Source organism: Lissotriton helveticus, chromosome 5_1 (genome assembly GCF_964261635.1).
Source record: "Lissotriton helveticus chromosome 5_1, aLisHel1.1, whole genome shotgun sequence".
Taxonomy (NCBI): Eukaryota; Metazoa; Chordata; class Amphibia; order Caudata; family Salamandridae; genus Lissotriton; species Lissotriton helveticus.
In genome coordinates this window covers 1671617934-1671633495 of record NC_136065.1, presented here as the reverse complement: position 1 = coordinate 1671633495, position 15562 = coordinate 1671617934, and the positions used below count along the sequence as shown (strand labels likewise).

The window sequence follows — 15562 nt, the reverse complement described above, 5'->3', positions numbered from 1 at the left end:
ACGGCTATTGCATAGAACAAACATTCCCCCCTCCCCCAACTGACCCATAAAGACCTTTAAAAAAAACATTACTTTTAAAATTAAAAGAAGAGGTAAAGGAATTCTTACAGAAACAGCCAGTGTAGACCGTGCCAACAAGGGGGCACGACTAAGGAGACCATTCACCTTGCGTCTTGGTACCAAAGCAAGATCTCACATTAAGATCAATTCTGGATCTCAGATTCATAAAACAATTCATTCACACACAGCTTTTCAAGATGACAGCCCTAGAAAAGGTAATACCACTCATACAAAAAGAGAACTACATGGCAACTATAGACTTAAAGGACTCCTACCCACATCCATGAATCAAAGACACAAAGTATCTCAGGTTCATGCATGAAAACAAACATTATCAATTCAGTTTCACAAAGTGCGTAGCTGCAGTCACAGCATTCCTAAGAAAGAAAGGAATTCACATCTATCCTTATCCAGACGATTGGTTGGTGAAGGCAAACTTAAAATAAGAATGTCTCTGTCACATTCAGAAAGTAATCACAATGCTACAACCTACATAAACCTCTAGAAATCATCGCCAACCCCAGAACAGGAAAAGATCTTCGTAGGGTCAAGACTGAATTCCAAAGTTGCACGGGCCAAAGGATGGTGAGTGCATACAGGAAACTTAAACATGCGGGGTCAGTGAAGCAACTCAGACTCCATAAAACATATCTTCGTAGAGATGAAAATAGTGCTACTAGCACTCAAAAGCCTTTCTGGCCCATATTGCAGGGCGGACAGTATTGTTCCACATGGACAATTCAACAGCGATATTTTACCTAAACAAACCAGGAGGAACAAGGGCATTCACCCATAACAAACTAGCTCAAGAGAAAGCCAATGGGCTATACCGTTGATAATCAACGTGCAAACAATCCATCTAGCAGGGAAAGACCACACAGAAGCAGATCAACTCAGCAGACAGAACAGCAGCTCACATGAATGAGAAATAAAACAAAGGAGCCTACAAGAAAACTTCGGGGGTAAACCAACAATAGACCTATTCACAACAGCAGAGAATAGGAAATGCCAATTCTTCACCTCCAGTTTTCAACACCACGTATCCAAAGAGAATGCCCTGTCACTAAATTGGTCAGGGAGATTTGCCTACGCCTTTGCCCCTATTCCTCTACTACACAAAGTACTGGAGAAAGCCTGGAACCAGGAACAAACCTAATACTAACAGCCCCTCAATGGATAAAACAAACATGGTACTCAAGCATGCTAGAACTGTCCAAGGGACAGATGATCAAATTCAAGGAAGAGCAAGACCTATTCACAATGCAAAAGGGACAGGTGTTCCATAGGGAACCAGCAACCCTAATCTTAGCAGCCTGACGCCCAAATGCATAGAATTCAGACATCTAAAATAACCACGAAGAACAATGGAGTTACTAAGGGAGGCAAGAAAACAAACCACAAGACCATGCTACGCAGCGAAGTGGAAAAGGTATCTCCTTTGGTGCAAGAGGAACAATACCCTAGATTAAATATCTACACAGGAGACTGAGATAATCTATCTCACACACTTGATGGCCAGTGCAATTAACTATTCAAGCCTCAAGTTGCACCTGATAGCAATTGTGGCGTACACCAGGGGAGCTTCATGTAAAGGTTTTTTCACATCACCAGTCATCAAAAGTTTCTTTGAAGGTTCAAAAGGGATAGCACCCTCAAGGAAGGCTTCAGTTCCTATGTGGAGTTTAAACACTATACTGACAGCTTATGACAGAGCTTTTCAAACCAATGCACACAGCAGAACTACGACAAATCACAATAAAAACTGCCTCCTTAATAGCAATAGCATCACTATGGAGAGTAAGTGAACTTCAAACTTTAACTATTAATGAACCATACATTTATATCCACAAAGACCAGATAGTGCTAAGAACTACTCCCCAGTTCCTACCTAAGGTGGTGAGCAAATGGCATCTGAATCAAAGCATTCAGTTAACAGTTTAAAAAAAAAAGCCTACATACCCTGGGTATAAGAAGAGTGGCACTACATTATCTACAGGAGACAAAAGATTCACCAATTGCACGATGAATTGTAGAGGCAAATCAAATATGCTACTTTTCAGTGGGATAGACTTTAACCTCCTGCCCAAGAGTGCATTCAGCACGGAAAATAGGTGCAACCCTAGCCTTTATGGCCAATGTGCCAATAGACACTATATTTGCAGCCACTACACCGGCAAACCGGTGGGAAGATTATCACATAAAAGGGAGGAAAGAAACTTAAAACAGAAAAAGTAAATAAATACCCTTAATCCCCAGAAGAAAGGGAAAAAAGAATCCGAAGACAACTATCACGCACAGGAACTTCCAGAATGCTGTCTAACGTCGCTTACAGGAAAAACAGACCATTTCGGACCCATCCATTAGATAGCGGAATAATGCACAGCGTTTAATTCCAGAAAACTCTTCAAGCTGCAATACTGCTCCTGCTGGTAACTAACCATTTTGTTTTCATAGGCAACTTACCATTAGCTCACATCTACAAAGCGGCTACCTGGTCCACCTCACAAGTTTACTCAACATTATTGTATAGATATTCTTGCCCACCAACAAGAAATCGTTGATTGGACAGTCTTAAGGACTTTTATTTCTGGCATTCACATTGAAAACATGCTAGCTACTGATCTATGCGAGTACTGCTTCTCAATCTAGGCATACCATGTGTATCTACAATCACAAACTACAAATGTGAAATTTTGCTTTACGCCATGAGCATCTGAGCATGTAGTGCTGTAGATACATATGTGCCAGTGTTAATTTCAGATGTCTTCTACTATTAACTAGGTAACACTGCACCATGCCCATAGTGCATGTTTTAATGGTAGATGTTGTCCCTAACTTGTGATATATGGACACTGGGTAAACCGGACATAGCCCCTATGAGGTCTAAGAATTTGCTTGGTGCCATTCTAGTCATTTAGTTGGTGAGGGTTTGGGCTGTTGTAGTGAAGTCGTTAATTTTCCCCTTGACTGTTTGAGCGGGCAACTGTTTCCACCCTTTTGGAATCCAAGGACCAGTTTGTTTTAAAGTATCCTTATCTGTGTCCTTTGCAAGTTTGTCTTCTAGGAAGTAGTTGACAGCTAAGCTTTACTGGTCTAAAATTCCGAAAGTAATTTTGAACAGAGCCCCATAGGATAGTATTAGCCTGGGAGCCATTGTTACCAGGTAGCGCTAATGAGCTGCAAAAACGTTTGGGGACTCCTCTTGGCCTGAGAAAGTGCTAGCATAGTCTGGTTTTCTCTGTCTTAGTTCGAACTTACTGTTCTGCTTAGCTCTTGATAAAGTTGATTTACATTTTCTTTAGAATTAGATTATACATTGAAGGTGTTAAGTGTTTTTTGTACCTCATTGAATGTGAATTTTTAACCACCTCCTGGAGAAAGCTATGTCTGCTCACTATCACTACTTTAAGAGTGTCCAGTGACTATAGAGAGAACTTGGCTGTCTAGTTGTTTTAGCAGTGTATCATGACCAAGCAGCACGAGTAGTAAATGATTATCTGCATAGGATAATGCTTAGTAGTCAGTCACTAACTATGCCAGGAGCTGAAGAAAAGACAACACAGTGTCAGGTCAGCTGACACCTTCATGTACTGGTGAAGGCTGTGAACATTCCTGTTTATTTTTACTAATTTCAGCTATATCACCTACATTGCATCAGCGCAGAAGGGACAAAATAGATATTTTTGTTAATTCACATCCGGTGAGTAGGAGACTGGATGCTGGAGCTGCCTTTACCAGGTAAACCCTGGGCTCACTTAACAAGGCAAAGAGGAGCAACTGCTACTTTTATAAGAAACGTAACTAATCCAGCCATTTGAGGTATACAGTCTCCAGGCCAAGATACCTTAGTATGAGCTGTAGGTTAGGCTTCCCTTTTCAATCTGCTTGCGTATTAATTTGTTCTGTTCTACTTACCTGCAGTCCCAGATTTTCGGTTGGGCTTGCTATTGTAGTCTTCAAAGTTACCCGTAATCTTAGTACTCATCCTCTTTCCCATTATAAAGCTGTTGGTATTCCTTCCAAATTTGACAAGCCTATTCTAAAGCTATTTTAATGCAGAGACTTTCATGCCTGTACCTTATACACATGTGTATAATGTTTACAGCCTGCCCTCAAATATATTTGTATGTATCCTTGCCTGCCAAATGTTAGTTGGCCCTCTGAGAAATTTATTCTGCTGCAGAAAAATATTCCTATGTTAAGTTCTCCAGCGTTCTCATCTCTCCTAGAATTAGTTTACTCAAATGGATCTGTCACTTAATAGACAAAATTAGATAAGAATCTGACTCTTGTGGGGCTCTCCTTATGGCCTAGCCATCCACTGGCTTAGTTGAAGGAGGTAACAAGATTAAGTTGTTCAGCTGCTAAAGTGTGTGCATTTACAAAGATTTTGCTGTACGTTAGATTCTCTGCATTTTGATGTAGAATATTTTGAAGGAATGTGCATTGATGACTGGTAACAATGCTATGTAACTAATTACACGTAAACACTATTTTTCAGTGTGATGCATGTGAAGCTTATTTGCCATTGTTCTGTGTTCTGACGTGTCTTTTATATCTTTGTAGGTTGTGAAAAAGATTGAGGACCGGGCAGAGCGTGTGAAAGAGCGTGAGAAACTTCGCAAGGAGCAAGAAGAGGAGGAGCGGAAGGAGCGTCTTAAAGAGCGTGAAAAGGAACGGGAGGCTGAACGCACTCGTGACCCAGAGCGTGAGAAGAGGCAAGAGCCTAGCAGGGACCGCGGTGGGCGTGAGCGTCCCCGGGACTCAAAACGCCGGAGCCGTAGTCGCAGCACACCTGTCCGCGACAGAGGAGGCAGGCGTTAAGCTTTCTAGCCCGGACACTTGAAGGGGTTTGGGAGAGGGGGAATAAAGGGGTGTAAAGGATGCCAAGGAGCTCGCAGCTGATCCTGGTTTTGTTCAGAGGCTGTTGGAGATGTACGAGGACCCTGCAGCTGGCTCACCGGACAATCTCTTGGCCGCCATTGCTCCCCACAGGAAATGTGCACGTTGGAGTGCAAGACTTAGTGATTTTTTTTCTTTTTTCATAACACACAACTGACTCGTGAAAAGTACTGTAATGTCTACATTATAATTTACCATATTACTATTTGCGGTCCGCTACGTTTCACATGGCAGTTCTTGGTTTGCAGAACTGTGGTTGAAACATCTCCGCTTCTGGCCCCAGGTTACTGTCCTCAACCACACACACTTCTCCATAAGGACTTGTCTTGGCCTCTTATCCATAAATCCTAATGCGTTGTGCAAAAAGGTGCTCTGAGCACCTCCAAGGCCATGTGTAGATTGGTTTACTTTGATGAACAGCACTCCCCTGCTCTTTATATGCATAGTTTTTAAACAAAATGGAAAATTATTTGAAATGTCAACATGTGTGTTGTGCCCGGAAGAAAAAAGGTGGCGGGGGCTCGGGCTGTTGGTCCAGATTTTATACTTCCAACAAGATGTTTGGTGGTTTATAACTACACTCTGCTTATCTAACTTACAGCGTTGCATCCACACCCCCAGTAAAATGGGGTTGAGCTGAGGGCCTTTAATGGTAAAATTTCCAATTCCACTGTGATCATGAGTTTAGTACTGGGGAATGTCAGGTGGAAACTGTGTATAACTTGTAATTTTTTGTAAATGTGTCCTTTCCAGAAGAAATAAAAACGGAGGCCTAGTTTTATCCCCTGCCTGTGGAGTTTGTTGCCCACTACAGAAATCTGTTCTTTTAGATAGTTGGCTCTCGAGAAACGAAAGACATGATTTAGCTCCTGTTGCCAAAACTAAGTACTATATAGCATGTGCTGCAGTAAATAAACTTGCCAGCACCTTCCTGCCATTGAGGGTTGAATGCAGACTTTTGCAAGTAGCTTTACTTCAAAGTAAAACATTGAACAATTGCAAGCATCCGTAACCAACACTAGATAGCAGGAGAATTCAAAGCATGTGAATCTAAAGCTCTACATGCCAAGAACAGATGCTTACTGGCTAAGTAACATAATCCTTTTGCAGCATGAATCCTTTTCTGGATTCACATGCTGGACTGCTCTTTTTTTGTTTTTTTGTTTGTGCGTTGTTGACCACATATTGTTGTTAGATCTTTCCCTTGTGTGACGGCAGATCTTGCCCTGGAAGTTCCTGTGCATGGTAGCCATCTTCAGATTATTTATTCCGCTGTTGGGTGTAGAAGCAAAAGAACCTCAATTTTTGGATGAAATTACCGAAAAGTGTTTGGATTGTTGGCGAAAAGAATTTCTACATCGATCGAGACAGCACCGGAGAAGCAGAGACCTCAGGCCACCTTTCCCATCGGGGTACCCCATCAGAGCAGTAACTACGCAGATGAACTGAAATGAGGCCAAGTAGGGCCCATGGGAAATACCCCTTTCAAGTCTCGCCCACATTGTCACCACGAATTCGCACATAGCAATCCACACTGTCTGTATCCTCCGCCTGCCTCGGGATTACAAGGATATGGACTGCGAGGTATGCTCTGTATTCTTGCAAACTCTCAAGGCCTGGAGAAAGAGGGAGGAGCACCAGAAACAGCAGGTATCACTGAAGGACTTGGGCCTCTCAACTTATGAAGACTAACAGGAGGCGGCTGCAGAACACGGAGAATAGGACGTCGAGATCCTGACTGGGTATGCCGAGAAGAGGCATACTGTGAAAAATATTCCCAAGGACGTCGAAAAGAAAGTGCAGGTAACTATAGCCCCTCACCCATCAGGTACCAAGGACCTCGAAAAGAAGGCGCAAAAGGCAGCCCAGGTGTTGAAAAAGGCGACAACCAATGGTCAGCCTCGGCCTAAAGAACCCCACTGATACCTTGGCAGGGATACCAACAAGGGGAAAATGTCAAAATCAATGAAGAATAGTGTCCGATGAGAGGCCTCAAAGGAGAAGACCATACCTTTGGAGGCAGAAACCACGACACCAAAGAAGAGGATCTCCCCGGCTTTTGATGCAGAGGAGCCTCGAGGTGGAGAAAAAGAGAAGACCCTTGCCTAGAGGCAGCAATGGCGGCACTCCTTCACCGGAAGGAGTTCAACAAGGCACTAAAGGAATACAGAATTATTTCGAAATCTTCCACTACCTGAGGCCAAGGAAGAAGATAAGACCCGTTAAACTCCAGGAACCCTCGAACCTCATGAAGAGGATGCCGAACTCGATCCGGAGAAGGATGAAGGTACAGGAAGTTTCAAGGAAGAGTGGAAAGACCTTGACACAGAGCCCTTGAAGAAGTCTGTAACTATCCCTTGAATGCTTCGCCACCAGACGACATAGCCTTTTACACAACAGCCTCATCAAAAAAACAGCTGTTAATTTTGGGGTCCCCTTGGAGGAGGAGAAAGACTCCTGTTTCCTCCTGTAAACATTGACTATCCAGGAAAGTGTCCAATGCAGCCAGGCGTTCTTGATCAGGGCAAGGAGGCTCTCAAGGAGCCTGCCTCAGCAAAGGGGTAAGAGAATGGACAAGGTGGGTAGGAAGATGGAATGGGAGGCAGCAAGGTAATGGCACATTGTTAATTCTAATGCCATCCTCAATAGGTATGGTCACCAATGGGACGGAATCGAGGACATAATGAACAAACTCTCTGAACAAGATAAGAGCAAAATCAATAATACAGGAGGGGAAAAACATAGCAAACACCTGACTAAAGGCAGCAGATACAGCCAGCATGCAAATGCGACCTGGTACAACCCTAAGAAGGCACACCAGGCTGAGAATCTCAGACTTCAAACCGGAAGTACAAACATCCATCATCAATAAGTCCTTCTCGAGAGACACCTTATTTGGAAGTGAAGTTGATGAGTCCTCACATAAATAAAGGACAGTGAAACCGCTAAATCTAATTGGAGCATTGCAATACAGGGGCTCCTTCAAAAGGGGAGGACGTAACCTCAGAAGACCCACAGGAATGGGGGCATTTTCAACATTACAACCACAACAGGTGCAAGGCAGCGGACAGCAGTCTAGCCAACAGTCGATACCAATCCGGGCTGCATCAACCCAAGCAGTTCTTTTGTGGCAGAGGAAGAGCCAGGGGCAGCACTCACGATGGGGAGGAGCAAATTCCAAGTGAGTTGCCCACAAGAAAGGACACCCATACAACACTTGTGGGAGGCATAATAGTGCATTATCAACAACAATGGGGAAATATAACCACAGACAATTGAATTTTAAATGTGGTATGCCATGGCTATTGTACAGAACTAACAAGAAAGCCTCCACCAAAGAAGAAATAATTCCTAAGAAAGTAACTTTTAAAATAGGAGGAAATAAAGGCACTTCTAAAAAAGCAGGCAATAGAGAAAGTACCAACAAGGGAGCACAACAAAGGAAACTATTCACCTTATTTCTTGGAACCAAAGCAATATCTCATGTTAAGACCAATCCTAGATCACAAATTCATTTGCACGCATTTCAAGATGGCAACCCTACCAGAGGTAGTCCCACAGCTACAAAAGGGGACCCCACATGGCCATTATACACAAAAAAGACTTATACCTACACATCGCCATGAATCGAGCACACAAACAATACCTCCAATTCAGCCACAAGGATACATGCTGCCAATTCAAGATCTTGCTCTTTGGAATAAAATCAGCACCAAGAGTATTCACAAAGTGATTTTCAGCAGTAGCAGCACTCCTAAGAGGGAAGGGAATCCCCATGTATCCCTATCTAGATCACTGGGTGGTGACAACAAATTCAAAACAAAGTTGTTACACGCACATTTAACAGGTGATCGCAACGCTACAAGGATTAGTTTTTTCCGTAACACAGGCATATCAGACTAAATAGAGGATACAAGCAATCAAGGAGCAAAATCGCCTCTACCAGAAGAGACTGTCTGACAGTGAGGACAGTTATGAAACTAATGGGCATGATGGCATCATAAATTCCACTCATTACCCATGCACGTCTACACATGCGCCCTCTACAAGAATGACTGCAACATTTGATCACAAACCACCGGGAGGTAGGAGGATCTAGTGGTTGTAACATGGAGGGTATAGAAAGAGATACAGTGGGGGGCATCCAAGAACATAACACTAGGCAGACCATTGAAATTATCAACTCCCTCTGTGATCATCACAACGGATGTGTCTCGAAAGAGATGTGGAGCACATTCAGGAAACCTAAAGATGCGAGGTCAATGGAATCATTCAGACGCTATAAAACCTTTCGGCTTCCTAGAGATGAAGACTGTGTTTCTGGCACTAAAAGCATTCTGAGCCCACATTGCAGGCAAAGCAGTATTAATCCAAACGGACAGTACTACAACAATGTTTAACCTGGACAAACTGGGAGGGACAAAATAATTTACCGTAAGCAAGCTAGCTCAGGAGATTTTGCAATGGGCTCTATCTAAGAGAATCAACCTGCAAACAATTCACCTGCCAGGGAAGGACAACACAGAAGCAGATCGGCAAACACAACCTCAGCTCACACGATTAGGAAATAAAGAAATGGAGTCTGCAAAAGGTTTTCAGACTCTGGAAGACACCAGTGATAGACCTATTTGAAACAGTGGAGAACAAGAAATGAAGGTTATCCAGTATTGGGGTATCTTTCACAGATTCACATGCCTGAATCATTCCCCGTCACCGAGGCGGGAGTCCCACGGTATATAAATAAGCAGTGCCAAAGGTACATTACAGTAGTAGGCCTAAGAGAAAGGCCTGAGGCCTAAACTCTAGTAGCCTATCTACCTCATTATGCCAAAAGGACCAAAGACTTTGTCCCAACCAATCAGCATACAGCACCCTCTAGAACACACTCTGCAGAGCCAGTTCTCCTCAGATTTTCACCGCACGTGATGTGGAAGGGAGTCTCCCTGAGTTCCTACTCAGTTTTGTTTCCTTCAGGATGTCTGACAAGAAGGCCTTGTTTAGACCTTGCAGAACATGCGACAAAGAGTCCATGTTGATGATCAACGTAAGGACTGTATTTATTGCCTCTACCCAAAGCATGAGGCAAAACATTGTAAGATCAGCCACACCTTCCCTTCTAAAACCTTAAGGGATAGGGAGGCCAGAGTCCTTTTATGGCTCAAATCATCTTCTGCTGAAGATGACAGAGCTTCGACCTCCAGCAAGAGAGCAAGATCTCAGGATAGTTTGTCAAGTGAGGGGAGAAAACATCTCAAAACCTCCCACTCTGCTTCTGGTCCTTCTCAGAGATCTCCATCATCCTCAGAAGCTTCAGCTCTCAAGGACTCTAAGAAGCATAAAACAGTGAGTAAAGCTGCTATGTCTCTTCAGCTTTACCTATGACGACCATCTCTGTCACGTCTTCAGCTCCTTCGTCGACTGCGACAATTTCTACTACATCTGTCACTTCTCCTATCCTGTCAACTAGGATTTCCATTGTGACGAAGAAAGCCATTGTCGACGATTCGTCGACGACAGCCTCATTGTCGAAGTCAAAACACTCGTCGACGAAGCCTCCGTCGTCGACTAAGACATCTATGGTGCCGTCAACGACTGCCCCGTTGACTAAGTCAAGCCCGTCGACGAACTCGTCGTCGACGGGCTTGACGACAGCCCCGTTGACATCGAGTCAGTCGTCGAGGATTCTGTCGACGATGCCAGCAACGACGACTAAAATCAAGAGCCCTTTGACAGCAACTCTGTCTACACTGCCTCAGTTGTCTACCAATCTATCTACAACAATAGATACTGCTTCTACAAAGCCTTTAGTAGCAATACAAACATTTTCTACGCCTGTCTCCTCGAAGGCTTTTCAACTAAGATCTTTCCAAAGACAAGAATGTTCTTACATCTCACCACTCACCTCCTCGACACTTATGCTCATGAAGAGGAGGAGGACTATGGTGATGATAACAACGAAGGAGCTTTTGGAGTAGCTCATCATCCTCCGGAATTAAACATTGTGTCAAGATGATGAGGAGGATGAAGATTACACTGAACATTACTATCAGGAGGACATTGTTGTTCCTCATTGTTCAGGATACCAGAGGCAGTCCCAGTCTTCAGATTCCAGCCATCTGCCCCCGAACCTCATTCAGGACTTACAGGCCATGTTGGCAGATTATAGGCAACGTTTTCCACCACAGCAGGTCATTTCACCACCTCCGCCTGCGGCAGTTCCAGACCCTATTCCTCAACCTGAGATTCCAGCACCTATGTCTCCGGTCACGGAACCTCAACAGCCTGTTTTGCATACTCAAACTCCGGATACGTCTTCTGAAGAAGTACAAGAAGGCGAATTACCAGAAAACACTCCTTGGGATCCGTGGGATTCTTATGTTATCCCCATGCCGTTTCCACCAACTCCACAACCATTGGACTCCCCACCAGAAGACATAGGTGGGTTTCATAACCTTATGCAGCGAGCTGCGGATAGGTTTCAACTGCCATTAACAGTGGAACAATAGGAGTGTTTTCTACACGACTTCAAAGAGGAAACTAGAAAGGTTTCCAGAGCCATTCCAATAATAGACTACATATGGAAGGAGGGCATCAAAATAATGAAAAATCCTGCTTCTGTGCCTGCCGTGCTTCCACGGATTGATAAATAATATTGTGCTCGATTAATAGCCCCATCTGCCTTATTAGTCACCCGCGGCCAGATTCGGTCATTTCACAGGCTGCTCAACAAAGATCAAAAAACCGAGCCACTCCCATCACTACGCCACCAGATAAAGAAGGACGTTGTCTGGACCTTATTGGTAAGAAATTCTCTACCATGGCTACCGCCTCCATCAGGGCAGCGAATTCTTTGGCGATCATAGGACGTTATGATCGCCAAATGTGGTCAGACATGACTGGTCTGATTAACCTAATCCCAGAGGATACACGTCAAGAGGCTCGGAAGATCTTGATGGAGGGAGAGCGCGCAGCTGCAGAAACTATCGACTGCGCCTTGGATATTGTGAACAAACATTTTAGGCAATTAGCTAGGGCTGCAGTTCTCAGGCGTCAGGGCTGGTTGAAGGCTACCACCTTCCGGCCTGAGGTTCAACTAAAAATTCTGGATATGGCCTACGATGGCGAGTCTTTGTTTGGAAAACATATAGATGAAGCCCTCCAGGAAATCAAGACGGACACTGATACCGCAAGTTCTTTGAGTTCCCTGCAGTACAAGCGAGGGTCTTTTAGAGGTGCTAGAGGGCATGGGGCATGGCTACTCCTCTAGAGGAAGTTACCATCAGCAAAACAGACACTATCAACCTCAATACCGGCAAAATTATCAATCTTCATACCGTCTAATACGGCTGGTTTCTCTCGCCAAGGACGCCGAAAACGCTCCAACAATCAAGGACGAGATACTCACAGAAAGCAGTGAGATCAGCCGGGCGCCATCCATATTTCCTCCCCTCCCTGTGGGCGCGAAAATATCTTGTTTCCTACACCAGTGGCAACAGATTACCTCCGACCAATGGGTGCTAGACCACGGTCAACATGGACACACCCTAGAGTTTGTCACCAAACCACCCCCTCGTCTTCACTTATTGTTCAAGGAGGTTAATTCAATGTTCCTCAAGAACGCTATAGAAAAAGTCCCAATTCATCAGAGGCGGACAGGCTTCTATTCCCGCTTTTCCTCATAAAAAAGAAATCAGGGGAATGGCGACCGATTCTGGTCCTGCGCAACCTCAACAGGTATCTCAAGAAACAGGGTTTTCGCATGGTCACCCTTTCTAAGCTTTTAAGATTCTAAGCTGCCTGAACGAGGGAGATTTTATGGCTTCCTTGGACATGGAAGATGCATACTTTCACATCCCAATCCATCCAAAACATCGAAAGTACCTCCGATGTGGCTGGCGCCCACTATCAGTTCAAAGTGCTCCCATTGTAGTAGTGGGCCTCAGCAAGGCCTACCAGTGCTAGGGGTTCTCCCTTCTCTACACAGAGTCCTCAGACCAATAGAAAGAAGTTGGCACAGAAGCTGGAATAGAAAATACAGAGTTTATTAAACCTCATGAGGTGGAACTAAATTCACACAGCACCCTTCGGTAATGTATGGAGTAGCACCCTGAATGGAAGGAGCTTGGTCCTTTTATACCCACACAGGGGCTCAAATGAAGGTGGTACTAGTACAAAATGCTGGTTTTAGGTACATCTAAGGTCATACAGAAAATGTACAGTCAACAAGTGGGAGGAGCTAACAGTTGCTAATTCTGGTGAACACATCCTGACAGTTACAGTCTGGGGACAGCTGCAAGCGCAACTGGGCATGTGCGAAGCAGAAAAGGCTAAATATATCTCGTCTCTAGGCAGATTTCAAGAGCAGTTAATAGGAAGGTACGACTGAGCACATGGCGAGGAGCTAACAGTTGCTAATTCTGGTGAACACATACTGACAGTTACAGTCTCGGGACAGCTGCAAGCGCAACTGGGCATGTGCGAAGCAGAAAAGGCTAAATATATCTCGTCTCTAGGCAGATTTCAAGAGCAGTTAACAGGAAGGTAGGACAGAGCACATGGTAGCACATGGCAAACAAAATGGCTGATAGAAATACAAAATGGATTCCACAAAACGGACAAGATAGTCTCTAAATACAGGATGGTTTCTGCTAATGCTAACCCCATCGCTGCCAAATTACAACACCATTTGGCCTCAAATCGGCTCCGAGGATTTTCACGAAGTGCCTGGCTCCGGTAGCGGCGACGTTACGTTCTTAGGGAATCCAGGTCTTCCCGTACTTGGACGATTGACTAATCAAAGGTCCTTCGAAGAAGAGTGTACAGAATGACATGACAACGTGTCGCAATCTCTTTGCATCCCTGGGTCTCACTGTGAACACAAGCAAATCCCAATTACTTCCGAAAAGGATCCTGCCTTTCTTAGGCGCTCGAATAGACACAATGCAATGCAAAGCATTCTTGTCTCAAGAAAGACAACTCCGCCTGCAGAAATTAGCAATTCAAGTGTCAAAAAGAAAGTCACTTTCTGTTCGCCTGTTCGCTTCTCTCCTGGGAATGTGTTCCTCAGCCATAAATCTCATCCCACTGGCGCGTCTGAAAATGCGGGCTTTACAGAAAGAACTACATCTTCAATGAGAACAAGCGACAGGCTCCTTCAACAACATCATCAAAGTCACCCCAGGCATGGTGGATGCTCTTCAATGGTGGTCGCAACTGCACAATCTGAAGCAAGGGCTCACGTTCATGCAGATTCCTCTGGACTTCGTTCTGACAACGGATGCATCCATGGAAGAATGGGGAGGTCATTTACAAGTACAAGGCAAATGGTCTCAGAATTACAGACAATGTCACATCAACAGTCTGGAATTGAGAGCCATCTTTCTATCCTTACAGGCGTTCCTTCCCAGAATCGCAGGATCTTCAGTTCTGGTCCGCACAGACAATACCACCAGCATGAATTATGTGAACAAGCAAGGAGGAACAAGATCAGCTATGCTATCAAAGGAAGCTCAGGAGTTATGGGAATGGCTTACACTTCACAACATAACTCTCAAAGCAGAACATGTCAAGGGCCTCCACAATACTCTAGCGGACAAGCGCAGCAGATCCCTATCAGACTGCCACGAGTGGGAATTAGACAACATTCAATTAAACAGAGTGTTCCAGGCTTGGGGCAAACCAACGTTGGACTTGTTTGCAACACAGCAGAACAAAAATTGCCGGTATTACGCCAGCAGATACCCTCAACAGGGATGAAGAGGGAATGCCCTGTCCATGCGATGGTCAGGGATTTGTGCTTACGCTTTTCCTCAGATCCTGTTGATTCCAAGGGTGTTGCGCAAGATGAAGTTGGAGAGCTGCCATCTCATCCTGATTGCCCCCAGGTGGCCGCGCCAGTATTGGTTCCAGGAGATCATGTTACTATCCCAGGAGCCTCCAATCCGTCGTCTTCCGACTCCAACACTGTTATCGTGCAATGAGGGACAGATACTTCACCCAGATCCTCTTTCTCTGAAATTACACGCATGGCTCCTGCCTTCTTAGAATTTCAAGACCTTCATATTCCTCAAGATTGCCGTGACATTTTAAGAAAGGCGCTAGCCCAAAGCACATTGAAGACTTATCGTCTTAAATGGAAGCGATTTTGCTCTTGGTGTATCTCAAACACTTTACATCCGATTAAAGGTCCTGCAGAAAAAATTCTTCCTTATCTATTACATTTGGCTCGCTCTGGCCTTTCCTTTTCATCAATAAAGTGCCATCTAGCGGCTCTATCCAGGTTCAGGAAGTTGGCTAACATTCCCTCACTGTGTTCTTCATCTTTAATAAAACAGTTCATGAGAGGTCTTTTCCAAGCTTATCCTCCGGTTAGGCTTCCCCACCGGAATGGGAACTCAATACGGTTCTCACAACTGATGAGGCACCCATTCGAACCTATTCACAAAGCCGACCTCAAGTATCTCACATGGAAGGTCGTCTTACTTCTAGCCCTAACATCTGCCTGAAGAGTAAGTGAAATTCAAGCATTCACTATAAAAGAACCCTTCCTGCATTTCTCACAGGATTATGTCACTCTCCGAACTAATCCAACGTTTATACC

General features: G+C 44.5%; 1 protein-coding gene across 2 annotated transcripts in view; it reads left to right on the top strand.

Moving 5' to 3' along the window:
• The window catches only part of ACIN1 (apoptotic chromatin condensation inducer 1), a 1432530-nt gene extending 1426787 nt beyond the window's left edge, over positions 1-5743 (top strand). For both annotated transcript variants that reach the window (XM_078644895.1, XM_078644894.1), the window contains exon 20: positions 4627-5743. In XM_078644895.1, coding sequence (XP_078501021.1) covers positions 4627-4884 — 258 coding nt within the window. In that variant the 3' untranslated portion in view covers positions 4885-5743. The remainder of the gene's footprint in view (positions 1-4626) is intronic.
• Positions 5744-15562: the final 9819 nt, after the last annotated feature.